Source organism: Alexandromys fortis, unplaced genomic scaffold (assembly GCF_014885135.2).
Source record: "Alexandromys fortis isolate MF-2015 unplaced genomic scaffold, M_Fortis_MF-2015_v1.1 scaffold_119, whole genome shotgun sequence".
Taxonomy (NCBI): Eukaryota; Metazoa; Chordata; class Mammalia; order Rodentia; family Cricetidae; genus Alexandromys; species Alexandromys fortis.
The window spans coordinates 1,331,318-1,347,404 of NW_026067991.1; the positions used below are offsets into that span (position 1 = coordinate 1,331,318).

A 16,087-nucleotide genomic window follows, 5' to 3' on the forward strand; every position below is an offset into this window, starting at 1 on the left:
TGCAGATGGTGGTGAGCTAGCATGTGGGTACTGGGAATTGAACCCAGCTCCTCTGGAAGAGCAGCCTGTGCTCCTAACCATTGAGCTATCTCTTCAGCCCCCTCAATTAATTTTTAAGTGAGATGATAGAATCAAAGATTTAATTCCTAAAATAAAGCAAAGATAGAAATAAAAACATTTTTTAAAAAATTAAAAAGGTTCTCTCTTTGCCCCATCTACTGCGAGAATGAAGACCATTCTCAGCAATCAGAGAGTCAACATCCCAGAAAATGTGGACATCACTCTGAAGGGGCGCACAGTCATTGTGAAGGGCCCCAGAGGAACCCTCCGGAGGGACTTCAATCACATCAACGTAGAGCTGAGTCTTCTTGGAAAGAAGAAGAAGAGGCTCCGGGTTGATAAATGGTGGGGCAACCGGAAGGAACTGGCCACCGTCAGAACCATCTGCAGCCACATTCAAAACATTATCAAGGGTGTTACGCTGGGCTTCTGCTACAAGATGAGGTCCGTGTATGCTCACTTCCCCATCAGCGTCGTTATTCAGGAGAATGGGTCTTTGGTTGAAATCCGAAATTTCTTGGGTGAAAAATACATCCGCAGGGTTCGGATGAGGACAGGCGTTGCTTGTTCTGTCTCTCAAGCCCAGAAGGATGAATTAATCCTTGAAGGAAATGATATTGAACTTGTTTCAAACTCGGCGGCTCTGATACAGCAGGCCACAACAGTTAAGAACAAGGATATCAGGAAGCTTTTGGATGGCATCTATGTGTCTGAAAAGGGAACAGTGCAGCAGGCTGATGAGTAGACCTAAGTTACCAGTTCCAGAAACAAGATCCTGAATTTTAATACAATTTGGGGTGTCTTTTGGGACAATAAAAGACTTGTATTGAAAAAAAAAAAAAACAGAAACCAAGAGAAGCCATCAACAGCAGGATTTCATCAGGCTGGGGAAAGTGAACCAGACAGCAAGTTAGGTTTATAGAAGAAATGTAGAGTTTTAGAAATGGTAAGTATGTGGTTAAATATAGGAAATTTTTTCAATTTTTAATTTATTTAAATTAAGGTCGACTGTTTAAAGCAAAAGTAATCATGGCATATTATGGATTTTTATAATATATGCAAAAGTAAAATGTATGACATTGGTATAAAGGATCAGAGAGGGGAAATGAAGTATACTGGTGAAGCTATTGTTCTGTCTTTGGTGTGTTACAGTTCAGGAGAAGACACAGTAACAAGAATAGATAGTGCAAGCCCTAAAGCAACCACTAAGATACAAAGCGGAACCATCGCTGCCAAGGCAAAGATGAAGAGAGAATGAAGGAGAAGTGTTCCTCAGTTATTTCAAGCAGACAGCAGCAACAACAGCAAACAAAACAACAACAAAAACCCAACAACAACTAGGAAGGAAGAAAGGAAGGGAGGGAGGGAGGGAGGGAGGGAGGGAGGGAGGGAGGCAACCGAGAAGTGAATGCCAACAAAATGGGAATGCAAACACATACAAGATTTTCTTCCAATAACCAATAGCACATGTCAAAAGAGGAACGACAGAAAAAGCCTCAGAAAACACGAACAACAGTCATCAAATGCGACTCACTGCTGCTTTCAGAATATTTCCCCAAACAACAAGCTTCATATTAAAAAGAAGAGTAAAGAAAGAGGTACGCTGAACATGCATTGACTGTTTCTCATTGTAACAGAATTAGACGAGGAAATAATAACCAAAGGTGTCTAGAAAACACCAATCATTTTTAAATGAAGCTCCATAGTGCCTAAAGAATCCACTGGCAGCAGAAGAAACCACCCCAGGCTGCCACCATGTTGAAGTGGGTACTGTGAGCTTGCAGCCTACTGGAGAAGCCCTTTAATTATCTCTCTAATCCCCTGGCAGATCAGAGCAGGGAGCTTTACCTCTTGTCCTACTTAGCACCCGCCATGGGCCTCCTCCCTGCATACAACAGTGTTATCGAGGATCTCAGTGTCAAGTAATACGAATAATTACGTGTCAGGCATTTAGCGTGTGATGAACAAAAGATTAAGTACTTTACTGACATTCTCCCCCTCTACCCCCTCCCCCAGCCTTCACAGCAATCCTCTGAACCGGAGCTATTGTTCTCCTTCTAGTTGGTAAAGGGGTGGAAATACAGGGATGATAACCTGCACAGACTGTAGCACCATGGAGCCAAGATTCAAATCCAGAAGGCAACCCCCAGAGCCCACCACGTTAGACACTACCACTACTGTGTACCAGCGCAAGGGCAGACATCACACAGTTTTAGGGGCAAGGGGAGTACAATTTACACTTTATACGTTGTGTGTTGCCCACAAAATGGCTTCTTATTAAATCACAGCTTTCAACTACTTTCTTCCAAACGTAACCATTTCTTTCCAACTTGGAGGGGGGAAGAATCGTAACAGTTTATTGACACATGCCGGTAATAATCTCGGCGCTCTGGAAGGGGAGAGTGGAGGAACAGGAGTCCAAAGCTAGCCTGGGACAAGACACTTTATCTTAAAATACAAAACAAAAACCAACTAAGTCTTGGGAAAGTCCATACTGTGTTTCTTCATTGCGATAGCATCTCAAGGACTAGTAAATGAATCACAGGGGATTTGAAAAGCAATGAACTTGGAGCCCGAAGTACCTGCACATCAGCTTTGTGACCTAGGGCAAGCTACCTCTCTGGGCCTCCGTTTTTTCTTGTGTAAGCCAGGGAAAACAGTAATGATAAGGCACCTGTGAGGAAATGTAAGTCAAGAGGATCTAAGGTGAAAATGACGTCCGAATCTGAGAGAACTTTTCATGCGGACTGAGGAAACACCGCTTGAGAGCCTTTGCAGTAACTGGGAAGTTAAGAGGCAAGACCTTGTCACGCCTCTTGGTAATGATTTTTGCCGCCTCTGTAACCAAATATGGGACAAGAAAGCTACTTAAGGGACAAAGGAGCTTATTTTAGTTCACACTTTGATGACAGAGAGCATCCTGCATCCTGGTAGGGAAGGTCCTGTGGCTGGGGCAGGGGGCTGCTGGGTGGAGTGGGGTGTGTGTGTGGGGGGGGTGCTAGCTGGAGAAGGGGCTGCCAGCAGGGGCAGGAAGCAGCCTGTCAACTTCTATCTGAAAGAAGGAAGCAGAGAGGTGAACACGAATGATTCTCCGCATTTCCCTTTTCCTTGTTACTTGGTCTGGTCCCCACATCCAGGGCAGGTCCCCTCGCTGCCAATTGATACCTCTAGAAACACTTTTGCACACCCACTCACAGCTACGGTTTACTAGTGACTGGCCTGGAACTCACAGACATCTGCCTGCCTCTGTGCTTCCAGCGTGCTGGGATTCGAGGTGTACACCACCACAGAGGGCCCCTTGGGTGGTCCTTGATCCAATCACGTTGACAAATGAGCCATCACACTCATTCCCCTTGCTGTGACTGGTGATTTATGTTATACTTTTCACTTCTGAATAGGAATTTTGCTACGAAAATTATTTTCTTAAAGTTTAAAACTCTAGGATCCTTCTGTTGTCACTGGTAGCCCTGTTACCTACACGACCACGACACTGTGTCATGCAGCTTGTTATATCCAGTGTCTCTTTCTTCCTACAGTTCAGCTACTCTCTGCTCTCTTTGGTCTTCCCCTCTTGGCCCCCTCTCTCTTGGTCTGTTTTATCCCCACTCTTTGCCGTTGGCTCTCTTGCTCCCCGCCCCCTTGCTCGGAGGATCTGGTTCTGTCTCCTGGCCATGTTCAGTATATTAGTTTCTCCCTCCACGCTGGACGCCTCTGGCTAGACTCTTCTCACATCTACAATAAAAACCTTCCCCTCGGCCATACCTTGAAACAGTCATGTCCTCAGTTTACACAGTTGAAACATTAACTATTACAGTGGTAGTGTTTCATATAGATGCTTTCCCCACTTGAGATAATTATAAGACATGTGTATCATAGCTGAACAGAAATATCCTGCCATGAGCTAAGCCCTTTCAGAGATAAAAAGTAAATGTAAATTACCTAAGAAAGAAGTCTATAAAATAACCCGTATGTTACTATTTTTTGTAGGAAAAATGTATATGCATGGAAAATACTAGAAATATCTCCAACAAATGTTAGTTGGTTGGCAGTTATCTTTGGGTTGTGTCCCCACCTCCCCGCCCCAGGTGTGTGTTTCTTCACTGAGCATAGAAACTAGGACCCCCCAACCCCGCTACTGTTATGAAATAAAAAGTGATGCTTGGGTTCACTATATCAGATGGCCAGTTTTTACAGAACCCTTTGGTAACTATGTCAGTCTCTTCTTTGTGAGTCCAGACAATAATTCTCATGTAAGATGGTGTGCAGAGAGAGCCGAGACTGTCGGGGGCAGCTGCTGGCGCAGGAAGTCCTTCAGTCCCTTGTTCCCATCAGTTCCCCCCTGTACCATTCATCCCTTTTAGGCTCCGGCTCAATTAGGCTGTCTTTCTGGAATCTAACACTTGTTTGATGGCTTGCTCTCCAAATAGCCTGTTGTCATGATTTGAAGTACTCGGAGAACCAGTATGCTGTGAATTTCAAGGTTTCTCAGGAAGGAGCTGTCCCGGAGACCTAAATTACCTGTGAACCGAGGTCTTTCTGAAGACACAGTGGAAAGGGAGAGACATAGGATCAACAAGGACTCCAGAGGGCAGAAGGAAGGAAAGAAGAGCGAAGGCTAAATTCCAATTTCCGGATCACTATGCACACAATGCCTTCAGCAGAGACTTCGGGAGATGGTTGAATTCTTCTGAGTGATGGCCACAATGCCTTCCTGAATACCTGGAGAGACTCAGAGCTCACATCTTAAAGTAATCATTATGCTAAATTCTCACGATAGAGGCTCTCAAAAAAACAGCCCAGTGGCAGGAGAAGAAAACAGGGTGATTTCAAACCTTCAATCTGTTAAGCACCTTCCCTGTGACTGGCTGGCTCCTGAACTTTCTGGGCCTTACTGTGGCCTTTCATTCTTCCCACCCTAAACTAATCCTCCTCCTCCTTCAGATTTATTTATTTTTATTTTATGTGTAAGAGTCATTTGCTTAAATGTATATCTGGACACCACATGCCTATCTAGTGCCTCCCTGCAAAAGCCAGAAGAAAGTATAGGATCCCCTGGAACTGGACTCATAAATGGCTGTGACCTGTCATGTGTGCTCTGGGAACTGAACCCAGGTCCTCTGCAAAAGTAGAAAGTACTCTTAGCCACTGAGATGTCTCTCCAGGCCCTTTAAAATCGTGTGTGTGTGTGTGTGTGTGTGTGTGTGTGAGAGAGAGAGAGAGAGAGAGAGAGAGAGAGAGAGAGAGAGAGAGAGAGAGAGAGAGAGGGATCTTATTACATCATCAGGACTGTCCTGCAACTCATAATTCTCCTGCCTCAACTACTCAGTGCTGAAATATGGGCAACCCCACCCAGCACCTGGTCCACCTTTCTTCATTGGACTATTTTGTCCTTCTGAGCGCAGCCTCGGGTTTGTTTCTTGTTCTCTATCATGTTTATCCATATTATCCAATTCTATTGTCTTCCTGTAGCTGAGAGCTGGTACTGAGTAGTGCCTGACCTGTACAGGCTGAAGAGTTAAGGCTTTCTCGTTCCTAACACATTCATTCTCTTGCTTATAGGTGAGCAACCTTGCCCACCAAGAGCTGAGCTTGAGTCATTGTCCAACCAGAGACGCAGGCTTCTTCTAGAACCACTGAAGGCCCCATCCATCCGCACCGTCCCAACCACATCCTGCTCGGGGCTCTACTGGGAGGCAGTTCCTTAGTTTGGAAGTCATCTTCAACTCAGTTTTGCTGCCAGCACTCACTTGAACTGCCAGTCCTTGGCATCCCTGAATTGCCAAGTGCTGACCTGATCACTTCTCCAGGAGGCCGCCTACTATATTCAATAAGGCTAGAGCCAAAAAAAAAAAAAAATCTTAAAAAACTTTTTTATTTATTTATTTTTGGGGCTATCATGTGCCACAGTCAGAGGACAGGAACAATTTACAGAAGTGTTTGTTTTGTGAGTCCCGGGGATTGAACTCACATTGTCAGGCTTGGCTTCAAGCACCTTAAACTTCTGAGCCATCACATCACCCCTTAGAGTGGAGAATTTTTAAACAGCCCCTTCCTTGCAAATGATAGATTCTGGGGTAAGATTCTCTCAGTGGTAGTCACCCTTCCCCTCTGCACAGAGCCTTCTCACTACGACTAAATGTATAAGGCACTTATGGTGGTTTGAAAGAAAATGACCTCCAAAGGGAGTGGCGCTATTAGGGGGTGTACCCTTGTTGGAGGAAATTTGTCACCTGTGGGCGCGGGCTTTGAGGGCTCTTTTGCTCAAGTTTCTCTCAGTGTGATTGTCAGCTGACTTCCTGTGGCCTGCGTATACACATGTAACAGCACCGTGTCTGCCTGCACATCACCATGCTCCCATCATGACGACAATGGACTGAACCTCTGGAGCTAACTATGAGCGAGCCACCCCAATTAAGTGTTTTCCTTGTAAGAGTTGCTGCGGTCGTGGAGTCTCTTCACAGCAACAGAAACCCTAACTCAGACAGCATTCCGTGAGATTCTGTGCTTGGGGCTAGAGCTAACCCCCAGTACATCTTTTTCTTACTGTTCCAGTTGGTTCTGCTTTGGAGAATCGATTTACTGACCTCCAACAGGCTGGCTATGTTCCTTAAGCCCAGTCTGAAAGAGATGTGAATAAGGCTAGCCTTGGAGTTAGCTTGGCCTGGGCTTACCCTTGACCTGATCTGAGCTTGCCAGCACTCTGGGCCAGGACAGAGCCAGTCACACGCAAAGTTCCGATAGAAGGTCATATTGACAAGGAGAGAGTCAAAGGCACGGACCCGGGGTTGGGGTGGAGGTGTCTTCCTGAATGCTTGTTAGGCGTGCGTTTTTATTCTCTCCTGGCTTGTACGCAATTAGCTTACAAAGCCATGAACTTACAAAGCAGACAACTTTGTGAACAGAGCACACCAAGCCTAGAGACCAATTAGAGGAACTCTGTTCCGCAGCATTTCCTTGTAAGATACATCAAACTAAGCCCTGAGCTGCATTCTGGCTTGATACAGAGTCACCATAGAACAAGAATGATTCACCAAACAAACTTCAGCCTTTCTGTTTCGGGTGCTTCATTGAACTGGTTTATGTCTCCGGGTAAAGCTATTATAATGACATTATCCACCTAATGAGCAACGGTGCAATCTTTCCCAGTGGCAATCTCCAGAATTATGCAGTGTTTAAAAGCCACCGTGACTGCGGGGAATAGGCACTAATCTTTCTATCGCAAACACTGTGATCATATTCAAAACGAATAGATGTAATTATTTTGGTATTTTTTCAAGCATTTAATTCTTTTAATAAATCATAACTCCCTGAAGAAATAAGCACAGTTCATTAGTGGTGCTAATGAAAATGTCATGTTTAGGAAGAAACGTATCCAGAGTATCATCCCCTGAAGCAAGATTTCCAGGAGCTTTGTTTGCCGACTTTATTAATGAAAACTTTGTGCTGTGAATCAATAAATTAACTATAAAACAGAAAAACGGAGAGGGGGAGGGAGAGGGAAGTACCCTACTAGACAAGTAATTATATTTACAATTTTTTAAAATTATGGTTCTAAAAATAGTGTCACAAACTTAAGGATATGGAGTCTCTGCTTTTAAAAATAAACCGGCATAGAAAGGGTATTAGTAGTAAACCTTTTTTAAAAAAATTGTTTTCTTATTTATGTGCATGGGTGTTTTGTCTGCACGTGCATGTGTTCAGGGAGGACAGAAGATAGCATCGGAACATCTGGAACTGGAGTTACAGATAATGGTGAACCTCCTTGTAGGTGCTGGGAATCAAACCTCTTGATTTGAGCCATCTCCCAGCCACTATTAGTAGAATCTCTCTCTCTCTCTCTCTCTCTCTCTCTCTCTCTCTCTCTCTCTCTCTCCCTTCCTTTCTTTTTCTTTTCTTTTTTTTTCTATTTTTTTTTTTTCGAGACAGGGTTTCTCTGTAGCTTTGGAGCCTGTCCTGGAAAGTAGTCTTTCTTTGGTGCAGGTTATAGTCATACTGAGGACGTCTCTTCATTCACATGCAAACAAGAGAACTTTGAAGAAGTTCTAAGTCTACCCTTTGCATGCTATAGGCCATAATAAACACAGAGTCAAGATCTGAACTGACAAATCCCAAGGCATCAGCTTTGTGCTATCCTGGTTTTGTTCTTAAAGTGAACTATCCTACAGAAGCGTAGTTTAAGCCGGGCGGTGGTGGCACACGCCTTAAATCCCAGCACTTGGGAGGGCAGAGGGCAGGTGGATCTCTGTTGAGTTTGAGGCCAGCCTGGTCTACAGAGCCAGTTCCAGGACAGTTAGGGCTAAACAGGGAAATTCTGTCTCAAAAAAAAAAAAAAAAAAAAAAAAGGAAAAAAAAGAAGTGTAATTTATTCTAGTGTCTGGTTTATAACATATGCATAATCTATATCCGTTAAGCAAAGGACCTGATGAATGAGGCCTTTATTAGTGAAGTAGCTGACTAAGCAGTTTTTCTGTTCTAATTTTCGTGTTTGCCCTTTTAAGAACATTTTTAATGTCATTACTGAAATAAGCTGTGGTCACCTGGATGAGAATAAATCAAGGCTATTATTACACAAAGCCCGTGCTAGCAACGGGCAGAGCCACTCTCGCTTGCATTTGACGGCTGTAATATAAGCTGCAAAGCTGGCTGGGAACGGGAAGCCTCAGAGCACAAAAGAAGAGGAGGAAGGAACAAAGAGATCTGCAGGTATGCTCTCATTGGTGTGTTGATATGACAACGCTAGAGAGGAGGCGGGACTTGGGAGGCATATTTAATGATCTGTGGTCTTGAGTAAGAAGCCAGGGCGTAAGTTAGGAAAGCTGGCAGCCATGATGTGAGCCCTAATTCCCTAAATGCTACAGAAGTTGAGGTTTCTCTTCCCAGGCTGCCTGCTTCAGAGAAAGGTCGTGGGTCAGAGTCCTGTTGACATATCTGATCTAGTCAATGCCCGCATACATAGTCAGTCAATCATCATATCTATCAGCCAGTTTTTCCAATTGACTCTCTATCCCAGTCCACATGAGCACCTTAAATACAGTGGCCTTCAAAGGGCTTTACCAATCTATCAAAACTCCCTATAAGCTGAGTGTGGTGATGTATTATCTGCAATTCCAGAACTTGGGAGGCTGACACAGGAGGATTGCAAGTACAAGGTTGTCCTGGTACTCGCTCTGTAGTCCAGGCTGACCTCGAACTCACAGAGATTTGCCTGCTTGTGCCTCCAGCTGGATTTTCAAAAGCATTTCTGGAAAGGGTTTTTTTTTTTCCAACTGTAGCCTGACTTATTTATAAAAAGTAGAGGATATTTTAATCACAAATATATCAGTTGGTAAAACTGCCTTGGAAAGAAATGAATATACATCCGAGGAAGTTTAAATAGAAAGTAAGATTTAAATGACTTGCTGTCTTTCCAGTCCTTGTGAGTGTAAAATGACAGAGAATAATAAAGTTATTCAAAATGAAAACCAGGAAAATTATAGCTCTTGTGAGTGCCACTTCCCCAGATGAGAGACTGCCACGGGAAGCTGTGTTTTAGAAAGCTCCGACTGTCTTTCATCCCAAAGTCATTTGGTCACGTGACTCACCACATTCCATTAGGAAAAATCCTTTAACTTCTTCTGGTTTATCTGAGTTCCGTTAGGCCCTGTATCAGAAACAAAATACAAATAACTTTATAGCAGTCTAATACGATTTCTTCACATTTCAATTAAGTCTGTGTTCTCTGACTATAAAAAGATAATCTGATTGAGGAGCCTTACCCAGAGCCTTCCTGGAAGAGACGCTGCTAATCCTCTTGGCAAAGGGTGGGGTGAGGAGGCCTTCGAGTAAGGAGGTTTTAGTGTGATCCTGAGGGCTCCAATATGGGATCCTAAGGTTCTTTCATTATGAAGGGTTGTTTCAAAGCAGAAGTTCAACTTGCCTAAACTTAGAGGTGCGCCGTTAGGAAACAGCCAGACCCTGTAGCCCAAGGCTGGCTACTCTGAAATGCCAACAGCTTTCTGCTATCCAGGGAAAGTCCTTTGGTAATTGTGTGTGATGCTCTCTGGGGGCTCTCCTGGATTTACATGGCCTGTCTGTCAACAAAGGATGGGACCAGGTAGTATCTCAGGACTCTAGCAAGTTGAACAACTCATGTATCAAGAAAAGCCTCTCAACTGTACTTAAGGATGCCTGTCAGGAGAAAGGAAGAAGAAGCTATACAGTGTTTTCTTTATGTATTTTTACCTTTTAAACAAATGTGTGTAGGTGCTTTGCCTGCACGTATGCCTGCTTACCATCTGTGTGTATCTGGTGCCCACAGAGGCCAGAAGAGGTTGTTGAATTCCTGGACCTGAAGTTATAGTTGTGAGTCACCACTAGCTGGTCTTCCAGAGGACCAGGGTTCAATTCCCACCACCCATATGGTAGCTCACATTGTCTGTAACTCCAGTTCCAGGGGATCTGACACTGTCATACCAATGTACATAAAGTTAAGTAAATTATATAAAAAAGGAAAACCAGAAAAACACCAAAGCCCTAAGTCATTTTGTCATAGCAAATAACCAGGCTTATTTCTCTGAGGTGAGAGGCAATGTTCCCATTTTCTGTTCCATCAAAATTGTCTCCACTGTTGAAGGCATTGTGATATACTATAAATACTCTATACTATAAATATACAACAGACTAGTCTATTACCTGTTTTTGTTTCTTTTATTTGCTTGTTTTTTGTTTGTTTTTGGTTTTTTTTTTTTTTTTTTTTTTGAGACAGGGTCTCACTGTGTAGCCTGAAACTTGTTGTGTGGCCTCAAACTCAGAGAGATCCACCTGCCTCTGCCTCTTTCGAGTGCTGTGTGTTTTATTTTAGCTAAGTCTCTCAGTCTTTATTTTCCTCACCTCTTTTAGTTTCTCTGTCTTGCTACCCATCTCTGTGCCTCTTTAGTTTTGTAGACTACCCCCCCATACTTATACATATACTTTTTGGTTTTGCTCTTAACTTATGAAAAAGCAGAAGCAAGGCAGTGTCGACTAATGGAAAACAACTGATGTCCAGCCCCAGCTGTAACCCAGCTGCGGTGCCCTGTAAACCCTCTGCAAAGTGGGAGCACACAAGCACAGCGATGCTTGGGTTGCCTGGAGACGAAAATAAGTTAAGTCTGCCTCCTAACACTATATAAAGTGCTGTCCCGGTAGAAGGGATCAGTTAATATCAAATCCAAGAGTGTACACTATGTATAGAAACTTGGTGATCCCCATTTAAAAAACATGAGTTCAGTGCCTAATCGCCTAGTGAAGAGATAGGCAACTGTTCACGTTCTAAATGGAACTGGTTTCACTGTGTAGTTTTTATTCTGATAATTCTCTGTAATCGTGATTGATTGATTGATTGATTGAGACAGGGTTTCTCTGTGTAGCCTTGGCTGTCCTGGAACCACATTGTAGACCAGGCTCTGCCTGCCTCTACCTCCCAAGTCGGGGGATTAAAGTTGTGTGCTGCCACGGCAGGCTGTGATGATTAATTTTAATCATCAATTTGGTGCAATCTAGAATAGCCTGAGAAATGATTCTCAGGGAGGGTTTGCCTCTATCAGGTTGGCCTACGGTCACATCTGTGAGAGACTGTCTTTAGTTTCTTGCTGTGGGAAGACCTAGCCCACCTTGGGTGGTTCCTTTCTCTGGGCTGGGAGCTCTGATTGTGTAAGTGCAGCAAGCAAGCAGAATGCTAACAGGCGAGCATGTATTCATTCTCTGCTCTTGATCTGGATGTGATTAGCTCCTTCAAGCTGCTATCCTGACTTTCCTGAAATTGTATACCAGTAAATACTCCTAATGGGATCTAAGCTTTCTTTTTTTTTTCTTTCTTTCTACCCCTTCTTCTTTTTTGGTCAGAGTATTTTATCACAGTTTTAAAAAATGAAATTAGAACATTATCCATAAAAACAAACGAGGCCAGCCTTGGCATCCTCTGAACTGGGCAGACTTGATTCTTTTTTTTTTTTTTTTTTTTTGGTTTTTCGAGACAGGGTTTCTCTGTGGTTTTGGAGCCTGTCCTGGAACTAGCTCTGGAACTAGCCAGGCTGGTCTCAAACTCACAGAGATCCGCCTGCCTCTGCCTCCCAAGTGCTGGGATTAAAGGCGTGCGCCACCACCCGCCCGGCGACAGACTGGATTCTTGATACAGATAAAACAGCACTAATAGCATTCTCGTGTTCTGCAGGGACTGACCTTGTAAGGGCCCACAGCGGTGACCACAGAGGTTCAGTCATCTGTTCTGGCTGTCTAACCCTCTATGTCAAGAAGGCCTGCTGAGTGCATTGAGCAACTTCCTCACGGGACATTCTCACACCCTTTGGAATTCTGGAATGTGAGGCCAAGCACATTAAGGAAGAACTTATAGCATCTGTTTATCTTTTGTCCACTGGTTGACTTTCTGTCCCGTGAACACGTAGAAAAAGCCTGCTTGAAGACCAAAGGCAAACTCCCTGAAGCCCTTTTTCCCCAGCGAAATGGCCCTTGGCGGAATAACTGCTTCTCTGACATAAGGATTCAGAAGCACAGCTGCCCTGACTACAGTCTTCCAAGACTCTGGCTCGTCTAAATCGCCCTTAAAGTGTGCTACTAAGATACGCCTCCCTGGGCTTTTACGGCAGTCCTGCTCTCTGTTGAGATGTGACACTTTACTCTCAGCCACTCTGTAAGACATTGCCTCACTCTCAGAGACTCCAGTTGTTGTTGTTGTTGCTGGGGGGGGGTATTTTTCCTTTTGAGATAGAGTCTCACTTTGCTTAGCCCTATAAGCTACGCCCTAGCTGGCCTCAAACTCACAGAGCTCCTTCTACCTCTGGCTCTGGCATCCTAGGATTAAAGGCATGGACCACCATGTCTAGCTCCATTTTGAATATGATGACTGAAGCCCAGAAACTGCACCATCTGTCACCATCACCCATCCATCCCAAACTGATAAGTGACTTCTCCCTAGAGAGGGAGGGGGGAGGGGAGTGGGGGGGAGGGGGAGGGGAAAGGGAGGTGGGGAGGAGGCAGAAATTTTTAATTAAAAAAAAAAGTGGTTTCTCCCTTGGAGCAGAAAGGAGTCACCCTCTAAGTTGATCAGAATAAGCTGAGAGTGTAGAGTCTTATGGACATAGGAAACTCTATGAGGGAAACCGGGCTCAAGAACGTTATCAGACATGCCAGGCCTAGGAAAGGTATAACTCCCTTACCATCACCCATAAAGTGATGGGTACCTAAAACTTGAATGACATAGTCACATAACAACCCATCATCTGATACCTGGTGTGTGTGTCTGTGTGTGTGTGTGTGTGTGTGTAGAGGCAGAGGGAAGGAGAGGGCAAGAGAGGCAGGGAGGGAGGGAGAGAGGGAGGGAGGGAAGGAGGGAGGGAGGGAGGGAGGGAGGGAGGGAGGGAGGGAGAGAGGGCTCCCTGACTCCTGGATCTTTGACCCAGCTCAGTTCTCTGCTGTCAATGCAGACTGCAGGACTGCCTGCCCATCCCTCCGTGTGCCCTTTTGGACCTGACTTTTGGTCCCCTGCTCCTGACTAGTAGCTAGCACCTGGACTTTGCAGCAGTGCTCCCAAGCCGGATCCCTGCGGCTTCCTCCTGGCACTAGTATGGTTCATTATCTTATCAATACAGATTCTTCCTCAGCCCACTTCTGAAACCTTTTGAACTCTACTGCAACCTTTCACTTGTATTCACTCTCTTATCTACATATATGCGTATAGTTATACAGATATATTTACTGTGTGCTATGAGATATATTACTGTTAGTAACTAAGATGGGGATAAAAGAAGCTATAACCATCATTTTGGGCAGGTCACCATTATATGACAAACTACTGCCATTGAAACTTGAACTTGTGGACTTATTATTATTCAATAAATTCTGTCACTGTGGAAAGACATAAGCATGTCCATCTATGTTTCTGCCATAGTGTGCTCATGACACTATGTGTGGTCACTTTCCTCGTTCTTCACACTATTCCTGCAATGGAAGCTGACATAAGCCTTTTTGACAGCATCTCCTCCTTTCCTTTTTGTGAATGACTTGCACAGCCAGCGTATCCCTGCTTGCTGGCCTGAGAGCTAACACTGTCATGGAGTCTGGTAGGATCTGTACAGTTGTGCAGAGGACAGGCTGGGGGCTTGGGGGTGGGAAGGAAAAGCTAGATGCTGAGCTGCGAAGGTAGCTTGGGGAGAGGGATGGCTGGGAAGGGAGCTCTGAAACTGAAATGCAACATTCTTTTTTATCATACTTCCGACAGATCAGCAAAAGAAAGGGAAGTTTGCCTCTCCCTGTGGTCCTTTGACATCTAAGGCTTTCCAACTATTCAAGAGAAAAGCTAACTTGAGAATTGTGTGGTCACATTTAACTTCTCTTCCTTTATCTGAGTGTTTGTGGGTATACGTGCGTATGTGTATTTTTAATGAGGAGGTTGAAAAAATAATCAGGTTATACATTGGGCCCTAGGAATTTACGTGCTTGACATAAGAAAGAATTTGTGAAAATAGAAGTTATTTGGAAAAGCACAGACAGTATTGTTTTGAATGTTATGGTAAGGTAGCCAACTTCCACCATGGTTCTCGACACTTTCTACTTCCTGTACTCATATTCTTGAACACCTGCTTTTGGGAGGAGACATTAGGCCAGCCTTTATGAATGGAATTTCTGTCCTCATTGAAGAGGCCTAAGGGATCCCGCTTATCTCCCTTTCACAGAAAAAAAAAAAAAAAAGACACCATTTAAAACAGCAGTTCTCAACCTGTGGGTCGCTATCCATTTGGGGGGTCAAACAAGCCTTTCACGGGGTCACCTACGACCATCGGAAAACGCAGATATTTACATTACGATTCACAACAGTGGCACAATTATAGTTATGAAGTAGCAATGAACATAATGTTATGGTTGGGGTCACCAGTGGGGTTGCAGCATTAGAAGGTTGAGAACCACTGCTGTAGAGGAATGGGTTTGCCATCACATGTCAAATCCCCCAGTGCTGTGATAAAACTCTTGTTTATAAATTAGCTAGTTGTAAGTAACCAGAATGGATCAAAATCAGTGTTTCTTCTGAGACTAGTGTTGGGGGCTATGGACCCCCAGACCCTGAATTTCCTGTAAACAACTTTCTTGCAGCTGCTCTGAGCAAAACAACTTGTTTTCCTGTGTTTGAAGCTGCTCTGAGCACCAGACAGGGGGTGATTTCTGGTGACTGCAGCTGAAAGATCCCTAGAGCTGGGGCATGGCCAGAGCACTATATAAGCTGCCCCTGAACGCAGTAAAGTGGGCATTCTTGTGTCAAGGATGACCCGTGTCCCTGTGTCTCTGCCTGTGTGTGTGTGTGTGTGTGTGTTTAAATCTCCAGCCTAGTTCCCGGCTCGCATACCGTCCCGTAGTGTAGGCGCTACAACAGGGGTATGAAAAACACTATGGTTTCTGCTTTGCCTTCTTAGATCATTATTTCTGAAAGTCAGTCACAGTGTCATGAAGACACTCAAGCAAAGATGTAGAGAGTTTTTCTTGATGCAAAACTGAAGCCTCCTGTCAGCAGCCGTGTGAATTAGCCATGCTGAAAGAGCCTCGTGGTAGGGTTGGGTGCTGCACACCTATGATCCCAGCATTTGGGTGGCAAAAGCCCAAAGCATGCCAGCAAGTTTGCTAGCTAGCCTGGTCTTCATAAAGAGTTCCGAGCCAGCCAGGGCTACATAGTGAGATCCTTTCTCAACCCCTCACAACTGACCCCCTTCCCCCTAAAACCTCTTTGGCCTCAGTTAAGCCTTCAGATGACTGCCACTTCTTGAGGTTCTGAGAGATGTCCAACTAAGGAGCCCCTAAATTCCTGCCCCACAGAGGCTGTGGTATTGTTTTTGTACTTTTACGTTCCTAAGCTTCAAGGAACTTGTTCTGTATTCCTAAACAATGAACACAGAGGGACAGAAATGAAGAGCGATAGTAAAGTCCCCTCATAGCTGACCTGGGCCTGTCCTAACCCCTCAAGATAGCATAAGCACTGTGTTCGTCCCTGATTTTGGACATTGCT

At 44.4% G+C, this 16,087-nt stretch overlaps 1 protein-coding gene across 1 annotated transcript; it reads left to right on the forward strand.

Moving 5' to 3' along the window:
* Positions 1-226: 226 nt before the first annotated feature.
* LOC126512220 (60S ribosomal protein L9-like) lies at positions 227-887 on the forward strand. The gene has a single exon (XM_050159892.1). The coding sequence runs from the start codon at positions 227-229 to the stop codon at positions 803-805; it is 579 nt and encodes a 192-aa protein (XP_050015849.1). The 3' UTR covers positions 806-887.
* Positions 888-16,087: the final 15,200 nt, after the last annotated feature.

Bases quoted from the DNA above. Each gene is read 5' to 3' on its own strand.
- LOC126512220 (XM_050159892.1), top strand. From the start codon at position 227: ATGAAGACCATTCTCAGCAATCAGAGAGTCAACATCCCAGAAAATGTG.